General features: G+C 46.6%; 2 protein-coding genes and 1 long non-coding RNA gene across 3 annotated transcripts in view; 2 read left to right on the top strand and 1 right to left on the bottom strand.

The window, feature by feature from the left end:
• LOC144806148 (uncharacterized) overlaps positions 1-14,371 on the bottom strand; it is a 1,180,470-nt gene that overhangs the window by 821,191 nt on the left and 344,908 nt on the right. The gene's annotated exons all lie outside the window — the stretch shown is intronic.
• The window catches only part of LOC144806133 (uncharacterized), a 169,164-nt gene that overhangs the window by 118,260 nt on the left and 36,533 nt on the right, over positions 1-14,371 (top strand).
• LOC144806134 (uncharacterized) lies at positions 1,065-3,055 on the top strand. The gene is made up of 2 exons (XM_078672564.1): positions 1,065-2,637; positions 2,958-3,055. Exons 1-2 carry the CDS (start codon positions 1,065-1,067, stop codon positions 3,053-3,055), a joined length of 1,671 nt encoding a protein of 556 aa, XP_078528690.1.

The raw sequence follows: 14,371 nt of genomic DNA, 5'->3' as shown, positions 1-14,371 counted from the left end.
GTAAATCGCCTCAACATTATCTGTTGTGCAGGAGTGATATGTAAAATTGTTAAATATAAAAATGGATTAAAGGAGCACCGTTGCACTATAGCTAATGTAAATAAATCCTCGTCTTCAGAACTACAAACCTTAACCTTACACCAAACATAGAAAGGGTGAAAGGAACTGATGTTCTGCGACTAATGATCCACAATAGTACTTTGCCTTCTAACGCCCTCAGTTACTGCCATTACATCAGTGCAAAAAGGTACTTATCAGTTTAATCATTAAATATCAGACTAACACCTTATTACTGCATTGCTAAGAACCTATACAAATAGATTTGAGAAAAACTTCAGCCACAAAATAAGTTGCTGCGGGAGAGGCTATTACCTAAAGACTATTATCTACTAGAAAAATTACAACAGGCGTTACAGGGCTGCTCCCAGACATATTTTGCTCAATTCAAGTGTTAAGAAGATTACACACAATTTCCTTTAGGGATAAATGCTGAACATTATCTAAACAAGCCCAACTCTAAAATCAGGTTCACTCTTACCGTGGCATATAAGCAAGAGAAAACTAAACGTAGAGATTATAACTCTAGTAATACACCTTATAAAAACACGGAGTGTGAAAACAAATTCCGTGTTCAAACCCGCCTCAATCGAGGCAAAATAACCAAAGTTGGGGAAAAAAGTTACCTGTGCCAAAAAAGATACAGCCATAAATCTTATCTCACAGGGTTTGGCAGAATGCACACTGGGGGAAACCACTCTCAGTGCAATGTATGCCAAAAACGTTTCAGGCGTAAATCTTATCTCACTGAGCATATGAGAATCCACACTGGGGGAAACCACTCTCCGTGCAAAGTATGCCAAAAAAGTTTCAGACGTAAATCTTATCTCACTGAGCATATGAGAATCCACACTGGGGAAAAACCTTATCAGTGCTCTGAATGCCAGAAAAGGTTTAGTATCAAACCGAGTCTATATCGACATGCATTAACCCACTCTGTGGAAAAACTTTACCAGTGCGCTGAATGCCAAAAAAGTTTCAACCGTAAATATTATTTCACTGAACATATGAGAATCCACTCTGGGGAAAACCCTTATCAGTGCTCTGAATGCCAGGAAAGGTTTTGTAACAAACAAAGTCTTTCTCGACATGTAATAATCCACACTGGTGAAAAACCTTACCAGTGTTCTGAATGCCAGAAATGTTTCGGTGACAAAAACAATCTCAGTCGGCATAGAAGAACCCACACTGGGGATAAACCTTATCAGTGCACGGATTGCCAGAAATGTTTCATTGACAAAAACAGCCTCACTCGGCATAGAAGAACCCACACTGGGGATAAACCTTTTCAGTGCTCTGAATGCCAGAAATGTTTCATTGAAAAAAGCAAACTCACTGAACATACAAGAATCCACTCTGGGGAAAACCCTTATCAGTGCTCTGAATGCCCAAAGCATTTCAATCGTAAATCACTTCTAACTGCACATTTGAGATTCCACACTGGGGAAAAACCTTATCAGTGCTCTGAATGCCAGGAAAGGTTTTGTAACAAACAAAGTCTTTCTCGACATGCAATAACCCATTCTGTGGAACACCCTTATCAGTGCTCTGAATGCCAGAAATGTTTCAGTATAAAAAGTAGTCTCACACGGCACATAAGAATCCACATTGCTGAAAAGCGTTATCAGTGCACTGAATGCCACAAATGTTTCAGTGAAAGAAGCTGGCTCACTCGGCATACAAGAACCCACACTGGGGAAAAACCTTATCAGTGCTCTGAATGCCCAAAAGATTTCAAACTTAAATCACTTCTAACAGCACATGTGAGATTCCACACTGGGGAAAAACCTTATCAATGCTCTGAATGCCAGAAATGTTTCAGTGAAAAAAGCCATCTCACACAGCATATAAAAACTCACACCGGGGAAAAACCTTATCAGTGCTCTGAATGCCAGAAATGTTTCAGTGAAAAAAGACATCTCACGCTGCATATAATAACCCACACTGGGGAAAAACCCTATCAGTGCTCTGAATGCCAGAAATATTTCCAAGACAAAACCAGTCTTTCTCAACATACAATAACCCACACTGGGGAAAAACCTTATCAGTGCTCTGAATGCCCAAAATATTTCAAACTTAAATCACTTCTAATTGCACATGTGAGATTCCACACTGGGGAAAAACCTTATCAGTGCTCTGAATGCCAGAAATGTTTCAGTGACAAAAAAAGACTCACTAAACATACAAGGACCCACACTTGGATAAAACGTTATCAGTGCACTGAATGCGACAAATGTTTCAGTGAAAAAAGCAGTCTCACTCAGCATATAAATACCCACACTGGGGAAAAACCTTTTCAGTGCTCTGAATGCCACAAATGGTTCAGTCAAAAAATCAATCTCATTCATCATATAAGAACCCACACTGGAGAAAAACCTTATCAGTGCTCTGAATGCCACAAATGTTTCAATACAAAAAACAGTCTCACTTACCATATAAGAATCCACACTGGGGAAAAACCTTATCAGTGCTCCGAATGCCAAAAATGTTTCAGCCAAAAATCTCATCTCACTGAACATGTGAGAATCCACACCGGTGAAAAAAAATATCAGTGCTCTAAATGTCAGAAAAGATTCAGAGGTAGAGATGGTTACAAGCGTCATAAGAAAAGACACTGTCAAAATAATTCAGTGCTCCGAATGCCAGAAAAGCTTCAATTTTAAACGCAATCTCACTCTACATGAGCAGACGCACGCAGGGGAAAAACATCATCAATGCTGTGAATGCCAGAAATTCCTGTTTGATAGGCACAGCCTCACTAACCATAAGCGACTCCATACTGTTGAAAAACCTTATGAGTGCTTTGAATGCCAGAAAATCTGCTGAGAAAAACGATATCTCACCATGAGAAACTCCACACTGGAGAAAATCCTTATGCCATAAAAGCTTGTATCTGAAAGACAGTGTAATGCTTCATGAGAGATCCCACTCTGGGGAAAAACCTTATGAGTGCTCGAAATGCAAGCAAAGTTTTGGTTACAAATTACTTCTCACTTGACATGAGCGAACTCACACGGGGAAAACAGCCTTATGTGTGTTCTGAATGTCAGATAAGGTTTAATTACGAATACAATGTCACTTCATATGAGAGAATTCACACCGGACTAAAGCCATATACAGGAGGGGAAAGCCAGAAACGTTTTACTCAGAAAGGACATCTCACTAAACATGAGAAATGCATCCACACCAGGTGAAAAGTAAGGTGTATCTTGAGTTGCAGAAATCTTCTAACAACCTGACTTTACATGAGAGAGCACATATTGTAGTTGCAATAGGATTCATCAAGAAATTCTTGCAGGATAACTTAGGCTGCCCGCATGCTACCTTCAAAGGAATTTCAGGCCTGGATTTTTTTTTAATTGCAACAGAATCCACAATTTGAGTATCTGAAAGTTAAAAACTCTCATGGTCTTTACTTTACACAGAGGAGTGTTAGTACTTGCAAAAATCAACTGATTGCCAAAAAATCACAATAATAATGTCTTAAATTTTACTCCACCCAAAAGGTTTCTACTCACCCTTGTTTCTTAACATATGACTGATATCTATATTTTCAAGATAAGATTAAGCCTAGGCGGAGTTCCTCAGTGAAGAACTCTGTGAAGTGAGAAGAAAACTCTGGCGGTCTACGCGGAGTTCCGCAAGCAGCGGAGTGCACAAGGGTCATACTGTTCGTGGTGATTTTGATCTCCTGGTGTTTTTCCCGCCCTGTAAAAATAATCGTAAATAGCACCTTGTGCCATACAAGAGGGTGCAGCTGCTTCTAGTCGAGCGCAGCTTTGTCAATGCGAAGGGAGGTTTCTCAACGCGAGTTGGTTGTGACATGCCGCGACCACTCGCATTGAGAAATCCGACGACCTGGTTAGAGAAATCACGCCAGGAGGTTGATTTTGCTCACCAACTAGACCTCGGCGAGCACGAGCAAGGAAAAATCTAACCAAGAGGTGGATTTTCCCCGCTCCGGCACATAACGTTGAAGAGCGCGAGCGTAGAAAAAAAACTTGCTTTTTAGGAACTATGCGAGCTCCGCGGAGTACAGGAAACTCCACGAGCAAAGTTCACCGCCCAGAATGAGATAATATACAACAGCAGGAAAACATAACAAACCAGTTACTTGCCTTCTATACAGGTCTTTTTGGTGGATACTCCTTTACCTGCAGTTTCCTTACCTTGTGAATATTCCCCACACACCAGACTGGATCCTCAAACTTTAAAGCAGTCCTGCTGCATGCAGTAGGAGACATCATGCATCTCAGTGTTGACATCATCCTGCTCCAGAAGTGACAAGCGTAGACGCATGGAAGCACTTCCCATGTGCACTGTGAACAACTACAGAGGTCTATGAATTCATTCTCTCACAGGTCTGTATCACATATGCAGGCCCTGGGCAGATATTAATTCACCATTTTTATAATGATATATAAATCGTTGAGTGATGACTGCGCAGGGCTCAGATGAAAGTGATATGATGATAAAACCGTCCGATCCACATTTTGTACACAAAATCAGGGCTTTAAATACTTTTGTACAATACAAGTTAAGCAAAGACTTTTCTTAGAAGACATAATTTATATGAAATAGTCCCTGTATAGTCAATGTTTTGACCGTTCCAGTTAATTACCGTGGTCTCATCAGGACGGTAGATCGCCGCCTCTCCAATATGCTTCTCACACTATATTCAATACAACCTAGTAAGGTTCTTCTGTTTCTCGGGGCAGCGTACCTGGGAGGAACTCACGTTCAACTAAGCAGTTCCAGCGCCCGTTCGTTGGACCAAACAACTGCAGCCAGTGAATCCTCGGCTCGCTGTCAAACACGTTTGTGTGACACTTCCTGATGAGACCACCGTCAGTGACTGTCTTGTCTGTGAGAAGCTGCACCAGCTCTCCTGTGATGGTGGGCCGGAAGACCTTCATCGCCAAGTGAAATGCTCGCAACTCCAACAGCTTGATGTGGAGTTGGGTCTCTACCGGTGACAAGGGTTCCCTAATCTATGTCTCCCATATGGCCTTCCCATCCCAGAAGTGATACATCCATCACCACTGTTAAGTCTGGGTGCAATAGGGAGAGGGGTCTGCCACTGGCACAATCCAATTCACCGGAGAAAATGTTGGATACTGCCTACAATCAATCAATCAATCAATCAGTGACACTTATAAAGCGCGCTACCTACCCGTAGGGTCTCAAGGCGCTGGGGGGGGGGGGGGGTGCCGCTACTGCTCGAACAGCCAGGTCTTCAGCTTCTTCCTGAGGGAGAGGTGGTCTTGGGTCAGGCGCAGGTCGGTTGGGAGGGAGTTCCAGGTCTTGGCGGCCAAGTAGGAGAAGGACCTTCCTCCTGTAGTCGCTCTTCGGATGCGGTGAGTCAGTGTCTGGAAGGACACGAAGAGGTTTTGCGGCTGTGCCAGCTGTAGCAGCAGGTCACGCAGTGGCATAATGTGTTGTGTAAATGTTTTTGAGCTTGTAAAGCGCGCTGCTACCCGTCCATAGGTCTACTGGCGCTGTATAACTCTGGGGAACCCGTCCTGGCTTTCCCTGTGGGATGGTCTCTTGCTGGGAGTCCCCAAGGTGGAGCCAGGCATCCCCGGAATTGGTGGGGCCATTGTGGAGATTAGGCAAGCTAATGCCCAGAGTGGAGAAGTGTGGCTCAATGGTTAGAGCGGCAGACCCTGATGCAGAGGTCTAGCCCGGGACCAGGGTTCAATTCCCCGCTTCGGTGGGTCTTGGGCTCAAAAATTCCACGGACCTGATAATTCTCGCCTCAATGCCTATTCCAATCATGGAGTCCCACTCTGCAACTCTGGGCAATAGCTTGCTTAATCTCCACAACGGCCCCCACAACGCTAAGGATGCCTGACCTCCACCTTGTGGGTGCCCAGGAGTGGACACCTCACAGGGAAAGCCAGGATGGGTTCCACAGCGGTATTCGTACAAGCGCCTTGAGACCCTTGCGGGTGAGTAGTGCGCTATACAAGTATCAATTTAGAGTTGCCGAGTGGAACCCCTGATTAGAGTAAGCACCGAAGCGAGAATTATCGAGTCCTCTGACCAAGGTCCACGAGCCTGACGCGTCGGGAATTGAACCCTGGTCCCGGGCCGACTTCTGCTCTCGGGCCTGCCGCCTGCCGCCTCTAACCAGTGAGCCACACTGCCCTGGACGTTACTTTTGTGTGCCATGGCCATGAAAGAATTGGGAGACCTGCTGGGTTTGCAGCAGGGTCTGGCGTTGGCAGTGTTGAAAAACACTACTGTAGCCAAAAGGGGACGAGATTTGTGATGAAATTGCGTGGCGGAGGGAGACAGATCCAAGGAATCTGTCTGGGGCCTAGTCTGCTTTCTTGCTTGTCCATTAACGATGCTTAGGTATCTTTAGAAACATGTCCTCAGGAAGCCTGCAGTGTAAATCCATCCTGCGTTTGAGGCAGAAGCTAGTGTTCACTGGATTAAATTACAGATTAAAGTCCAGAGGTGTGAGGGGGTCATGGAAACCTCTCCCGAGATCTCTTAAGGAGGATCACAATCCACAACTCCAGCAGCGTACTGACTATTTTACTGTGGTAAAGGATGACAGCTCTCGCTTCCCCGGTCAGCCACAGTACACTCTCCTGGGTCCTTTCTGGTATTACCTGAGCAAACGGGTTGAGGGTTTTGAATGCTTCTAGTCCATTATATAAAACTATTGCATTAACACAGTTTTACTCAAGAACTAGGCATCTTATGTCCGATTTTTCAATTTCTACATGTAAATAGTGCTTTGATATTTTTTCTCTTTCATCCTGCTAATTTATATTGTTTACTGAGAACACTTCGATAGCAAGATTTTTTTAAAAGGATTATGACAGAGCGAGGGGGTCTTTGACAGCAGGCGATGCCAGCGGTGCTCATGTTCTGATAGATGGTGATATATTAGAAAATAAACATCAGAATATTGGAATGCTAAGAGCTGAAGACAGTGGAGTTGCTCGGGCCAATAGTGACTGGTATAGACCTTCTGCTCAGACATTCCAAGGTTTGGCTTTCTTTTTCTCCCTTTTTAATATATAACATTTTCCCTTCAGTGGATGGACTAGACCTTCAGCCTCGGGCTATAGCAGTTGTTAAAGACCTTCTAGCTACCAACCCCCTATCACTCTGGTTCAGGACCTTTTTTTTTGTGAAAACTTTATTTTTGAAATGTTATGCTGTTGGACATACAGCATCAGCATACCAGATTCATCCGACTCAGTGCGTCGTGTACATAATTATTGAATACCATACAACAAGGCATAGTGCATGCAATAATAGGGCAATGGAACGAAAATAAGTCTATCCAATAAGCAGTTTTTGTAGAAAAGCAGTCCATCATGTAAGGGGGGGTCACAGTTTTCTGGCGTTAGTGACATCAAATGATCATCGCTATCAGAACAGTACATCAGGACATTAATTTGCAATACTAGCGTTCTCTACAGCAGTATATAACTAGTCAGCAATATAGCAGGGTAAGCACCATTTTCACATTTGCATAATTCTTCTATAGCGTCAATATCTGAGTAGTCACGCTCCCTATTCCAAAAAGAGCTTTACATGGGAAGGTCATCCCGCCCCGGAGCACCAGGCTCCGTGACCTCCGCATCCGCTCTCTCCTCGTTGCTCATCAATATGTCTGCAAAGGGCCCCATACATCCCTCGGCCTAGAGGACATTGGTAACAGTTCCACATATACAGAAGACTGCTCCTGACAATATACAAGATCATGCAGCCATTTCTTGAACTTCGGAGCTCTCCCTCTCCCCCACCTACAAGCAATTCTACGTTTTGCCAACAGAAGAGCAATATAAAAAAAAAATGTTGCCTGTTTAAGAATATTCATAGTGTATCCCAGCAGCATCATTAAGGATTCCATTTCAAGATTAGTGCCCACCATGCGCTCGAGTGCCTTATGAACCTGTGACCAATACTCGTTTATAGCTGGACATTCCCACGCCAGATGTAAGAATCCCGCCCCAAGCCTCTGGCACCTTGCACACCTGTCAGTGTCTGATAAGTGAAAGCGGTATTTCTTGGCGGGAGTATAATCTATACATTGCAGGAACTTATAGTGTATGACTTTGAATCTACATCTAGCTGATATATTTTCCGTGATGCTGCAGCAATATCTCCATTGCTCATCTGATATCTCCTGCCCCAAGTCTGCCGACTACTGGGTACGAGCGGAGCTAACAATGCCTGTCCTGCCCTCCTTTATTGTTTTGTACAATTTCGACACTAGGTGTTTCCCGTCAGGGGAGCTTAGGAGACGGTGCAATGGTGCAAAGGTCTCCGGTTCCGAAGGAAACTCCGGAAGTAACATCCGCATTCCCTGTCGGAGACGGACATATAAGAATATCTCCAAGTGCTTGGGGTGAATATCATGAAATAAATGCTCCCGCGTCCGGAACTGACCGTCAGAAAACAGGTCGCCCCATGTAGTAATCCGTAGCCACTTACACATGGCCCGAAATCCCGCCTCCTGCAGTATGACCATGCTCAGCTGATATGTGAGGGGCAGGCGCGGCGAGTACAATAGTTGTACTCCCAGGATGCGTGCTATACGCCTCCAAGCATCTACTGTACAGTTAATCGTTGTGAAGGGAGTCTCTACGGCACCCAGTGGGCCATGAACCACTCCGCTAAGGGGGGACGGATGGGCCACACAATCTTCAACCGCTATCTTGGGCATGAATGGCGTAGGCGTCATCCAATGACATACGTAGTGAGCTTGTGCACTCAAGTAATAAATCTCAAAGTCAGGAATATCGAATCCGCCTTTATCATATGGTTGTGTGATAATTGCCCACCGGAGGCGAGGCTGTCTACCACCCGGCACCAGCCGGAGCAGCGCAGTCCGTAGTGTCTTAAAGACTTAAAGAAGAAGGCACCAGGGTAATAAGGGATATTGAGGAATAAATATAAAAATTGGGGTAGTACCACCATCTTCACAAGAGACGCTCTACCTGCCAGCGATATTGGTAGTGATATCCACCGGGTGACTCTAGCCTCCAATTTAGTGATTGCTATACCATAATTCAATCGCAGCGTCTCCTCTCGATCTCTGGATACCTGTATTCCCAAATACCTCTGGTCACCTTCACACCATTCTAAGTGAAAGTCTAAGGGAAATTTACTAACTGCATTCTTAAGGGGGAAGAATTGTGATTTTCCCCAGTTAATGTTAACCCCCGAGAGTTGTCCGAACACCAAGAACTCTCTAAGTAGAGGGTTTAGATTTTGCTCTGGGTCCCTCACATACAGCGTAATGTCATCCGCATAAAGCGATATCAGCAGTTGTCGCTGATAACACCGAATGCTTTGTCATTATGAAGCTGGCGCAGTCTGGTCGCTAGTGGCTCGATCGCTATTGCAAAAAGCAACGGTGAGAGCGGGCATCCTTGGCGTGTGCCCCTGGTGAGTGTCATAGCCGAAGACATATGCCCATTGATCACTATTTTATCTGACGGTTTATAATACAACAATTTGAGCCATGTCACAAACATGGGCGGGAATCCCATCCTCTGCAGCACTTTAAATAAATAGCTCCCTTCCACAGAGTCGAATACGTTTGTGGCATCCAAGAAAACTTCCGCAACCGGTAAGTCAGGCGCAACCGTCTGTATCAGGGAAAATAGAGTGTGTAAATTATGAGTCGTGGCGCGCCCTGGGACAAATCCCGATTGATCAGGGAGGACTATCTTATCCATCAATAATGTTAACCGGGTAGCCAAAACTTTTGCGAGATTTTTCGTGTCGCAATTAATGAGCGATAGAGGCCAATAAGAGTCAGGCTTCTGGGGGGGTTTCCCAAGTTTCCACAGTGATGTAATGACCACTTCTCTCATCGAGGAGGGCAAGATCCCTGCCTCCATAGATTCCTCAAATAGCTCGCGCAGCACTGGCGCCATGATGTCCAACGAGCATTTATAAAATTCGGCTGGTATGCCATCCAATCCCGGCGCTTTCCCATTTTGCAAGGACAATATAGCTTCCCGGATCTCGTCAGTCTCTAATGGAGCAAACTGCCTATGAACATCACTTAACCAACAGAGTGCCTCTCCTGACCCTTGTGTAGTGTAAAGAGCGTCGTAATGCACCTTAAAAACAGCTAATATCCCTTCCGTATCGTGTCTCAACCTGCCCTCTTGCGTTTCTATCTCCAGGATAGTGTTTTTGAATCTGGGGTATCTAGTAATCTCTGCTAGAGCCCTCCCCGGGCGTTCCCCTTCTGCATACCGGCATGCCATCCAATGTTGCCCTCTAAACTTAGCTTCCCTGGTGGCCTCCTCCTCATATGCAGACAACCTGCCTCTGAATTTGCTCCACAGTGTCCTCCCTTCTCTTCCCACCATACGATCCTCAAGCTTCTTCAAATCGCGTTCCAGATCATTTAATTTACGTCGGATATCCCGCAGGACCCCAAAACTCTTAGAGATGCAGTAGCCGCGAATGGTGACTTTGAAAGACTCCCAAATAATTTCGATGCTATCCACAGATCCCTTATTCTTCATGAAAAAATCCTTAATCTCCTCCTCTAATTCTGTGCGAAACACTAAATCCATTAATGCCCTCGGTTGTAACCTCCATGCAGGTCTTGGTCTATCGAGTCCAGGTAACTTGAGTGTGAATTTTACTGGACAGTGGTCGGAATATGTGCGGGGAAGGTGTACGACAGACAGCAAACAATAGTCTAGCCGTGCCCATGACCCGGTATATGATGTAAAGTATGTTCCTTCTCTATCATGTGAGTGCAGTCGTCTCCAGCCATCCACCAAGTCACCTTCTGCAATTAAATCGACCAGCACCTCCCGGGATCTATTATGATAATGCGCAGTACCCTCCATCCTGTCAACTGCAGGGACCAAGCTGACATTAAAATCACCCCCCCATATTATGTGCTGAGACCCTATGTTGACTATTTTCCCCCATACCAGGGCAAAAAAGTCTGGAGTGTCTACATTAGGAGCATACGTACTGTCCCTGTAGATCAGATAGCGATCCTACCAGTGCAAATGGAACGCCCTGTTTTATCAAAATAGCAGCCCCTCTGGCATAGGAGGAATAAGAGGAGAATACACAAATCGATGCCCACCTATCAGCAAAGGTACTCTGTGACTGGGGGTGAAGGTGCGTCTCCTGCAACAACGCTATCTGAATCTGTTGTCTATTTAAGTACGCCAGTACCTGTCTGCATTTGCGTGCGTCATTGAGCCCCCTCACATTCCAAGATAGGATATTCAAATCAGAGTCCTTGACCTGTCCCGCCATACCACCCTTCTACATCATATACACAAGTCTGCCTCTGAACAGGACGCATCCAACACTGAGCCCACACACGCACTATCTCCCCATCTGCATTACCTTTCCCCATTGCTCCACACCGCATGCAACACAGCAATATTAATCTTTGGTATCTGAAATTGTCCAATTGTATCTCAAACATTTCCAACAACCGAACTTCCCTGCATACCCCCCACCTTCCACCTCCCCCCATTTATCTCTCCACCACATAGCAAATTTATAACTACCTGTGAGGCATAAACACTTAGACAGTATGACGATCATGTGTACCTTCCACTCACTCCCCTCCACCCACTCCGTAATGTGTACCAAACCAATGAAACTCAGAGCCCTCCCACCCCCACCCACTGAAGCAACCCAATCTTGCCAGAATCCTGATCCCACCCTCCCACCCCGCCACCCAACAACAATAATAGCACCCAATGCAGCATAGTCTTCAATGGGGGTATACCCTCGTGGGGGGGGAGGGGTGCACAACTAGACAGCTACGCAGTCCCTCCAGCCCCAACTTGATGGTGCGACAGGCCCCACCATGGGGGGAGCGAAGCCTGGGAACAGATAACAGACATGCAAATGAGTCAATTGGAAAGATCTCACCTCCCGGTAGATAGTGTAGTCCATGTGGGGCATCAGCCCGCATTAGTCCAATTTAAGTCCTTTAGAACTCATCCCAGCAGAGCAGCTATTCCACATGTTCATCTTCTTAATCATGATCCCGTTGTTGCGGTGCCTCCTGGCCATTTCCTACCCTGTTCGCCTGCTTCACCGATCGCAGGAACTCCTCCACTTGCTGCGGCTTTGTGAAGAAGCTCTGTTTCCCTTGATGTGTCACCCTAAGTTTCGCAGGATACAGGAGTGCATAGTCTATTTGTGCATTTCCCAATTTCCTTTTCTCATCCATAAATTTGCGCCTCTCCTCCTGTACAGCGGGCGTAAAGTCTGGGTATATGGAGAAGGTGTTCCCATCGTAGGTCAGTGTCTGCTTTTTCCGTGCTGCTCTGAGGGCTACATCCCTATCCTGATAATTTAGTAATCTTGCGATTATGGGACGTGGTGGGCTACCAGGCGCTGGTCTCGGCCCCAGTGATCTGTGCGCTCTTTCTATGATGAACTGCGAAGAGAAGGCCTCCTGTCCAATTGCCGCCAATAAAAGCTTCTCATAAAATCCTCCATAAGTCCAGTATTAGTCGGCTCTGGAATTCCTATGACCCGGATGTTATTGCGTCCACAGCGCGCTTCCAAATCCTCATTCTTGGCTGCTATTGTACGTAGCAACTCATCCATCCTTGCGAGCTGTGTAGTGTGCTGAGCAGCAACGTCCTCGGTCTCAGATATGCGACGTTCCGTCTCCTTGATGCGATCTTCATGTCACTCTAATTTGTGCGCTATTGCATCCATCCTGGATGACATTCTGTCCACCTTGTCCACCACCGTTGCAAAGCCCTGCTGAATCTCTTGCAGGATATTGTTTATGCCTGATGTCTGCGGGGGAGTGGTACCACTGGTATGAGCCACAGTCTCCTGGTCCTGATCTTCCTGCGCCGATTTTGTACCTCTCTTCGCCGCATCAAAGGTTAATTTTGGCTGTTTGGCGTCAGTTCTGCCCATTATGCAATAAACGTGTGGGCCCTGGGACGGGCACCGCAAGTGTCTCAAAGTTGGCTCTCCCTGTCCCCTTCCGCTTGGCGACACTGGCTCGAGCCGTGCACCGTCCCTCCACCGATGCGCACCGCGGTCACTTGCTGAGCACGAAGCAGAGGGGCCGCCGTACCCCGACTCGCTTCCGCGATATTGCACTACCTTCCTTGCGTGTACTCCGGAGTCCCTCAGCGGTGAAGCAGCACACTTCCTTTAGCAAGCTCCTACGTGGCAGGCACTCTCTTTGGTTACCGACCCTCTGTGGGTACTACCGCAGCATCGTGCTGCACTCAAGAGTAGACGCTCATCACTCACATTGGCGGGAGAGGAAGGGAGCCCCCATGCACATCAGCAGGCCTCAGGTCCTTCAGGTCCACCACCACAGGCAAATGCCTCCAGTAGATGCAGGGGTGGAGTGTTCGCTGCGTCGCACTCCCAAGCACAGCACTAGAATCCTGAACCAATTCCCCCGAGACAACTGCAATAGTCCCTCAACATGTGTGGCTCTCTGGGTGTTCCGCCACCCAAGTCGCACATCCTGGTCCCCACGTGATGCCAATTGAATGCCGAGGGGGGGTACTCCTGCTGAACCACCCCGCGCGTGCTAATCCGCGTACCTGTAACTCCACCGAATAGAAGTCACTCTGCACACTGCAATTAATCCCCGGAGCCTTCTGCCCACAGGCCGTAGTTCCAAGTTCTCCCGCCGACAATACTGTTCGACTCACGCTTATTTGAAGAGCGGCTCCTCAGAGCAACCACTGTGTCCGATTCCCGGCCCCTGTCCCCCTCACCGGTATACCGCTGCCTTCAGCTCCCCCAAAGTATCTTCCTTGACTGCACCAGTCCTCCACCGCCTACTTGCAACGTCTCATGCTGGCACCACTTTCCGGCAGCAAAGCCCCGCCTTCGGCATTATGCGCAAGACGTGCAGCCTGGTGGTCGCGCAGGGGGCCTCGGTGTTTCCTGACCTCGGCAGCCAGCCTGCAGCGCACTTCCGCTCTCGAGCCCAGCACGGTCGCAGCTGTCGATGCACGATTCTCTTTCGGCAGGCTCCAGATCACTCCTGCTTTCTTACCAGAATGTCAGGGACTTATCACCTAACTATTTCCGAGGTTGCAGCGTGTTTTAAGTTTAATTTGCACAGAATAAATGTTGGATAATATTCCCAGGAAGCAGGAGCCTCACAGGAGTGCGGCCATGCTGCTTGCGCGCTCTCTAGTGCACCCCCTTGGTTCAGGACCTTTAACAAACAGTATAGTCTTAGGCAGTGGGCTATCAAACTTTATTAAATATTGTGGAGTTGCTTTTTTAATCCATAACCTGATTATTTAATCTCACAATTCTTTAATACCAGAACATAGTGTTT

Source organism: Lissotriton helveticus (assembly GCF_964261635.1).
Source record: "Lissotriton helveticus chromosome 1_1 unlocalized genomic scaffold, aLisHel1.1 SUPER_1_unloc_5, whole genome shotgun sequence".
Classification (NCBI taxonomy): domain Eukaryota; kingdom Metazoa; phylum Chordata; class Amphibia; order Caudata; family Salamandridae; genus Lissotriton; species Lissotriton helveticus.
This window is presented reverse-complemented; position numbering and strand designations above follow the sequence as displayed.

Bases quoted from the DNA above. Each gene is read 5' to 3' on its own strand.
- LOC144806134 (XM_078672564.1), top strand. From the start codon at position 1,065: ATGAGAATCCACTCTGGGGAAAACCCTTATCAGTGCTCTGAATGCCAG. The intron at 2,638-2,957 runs GTAGAGATGGTT...TGTATCTGAAAG, and splicing joins ATGTCAGAAAAGATTCAGAG to ACAGTGTAATGCTTCATGAG.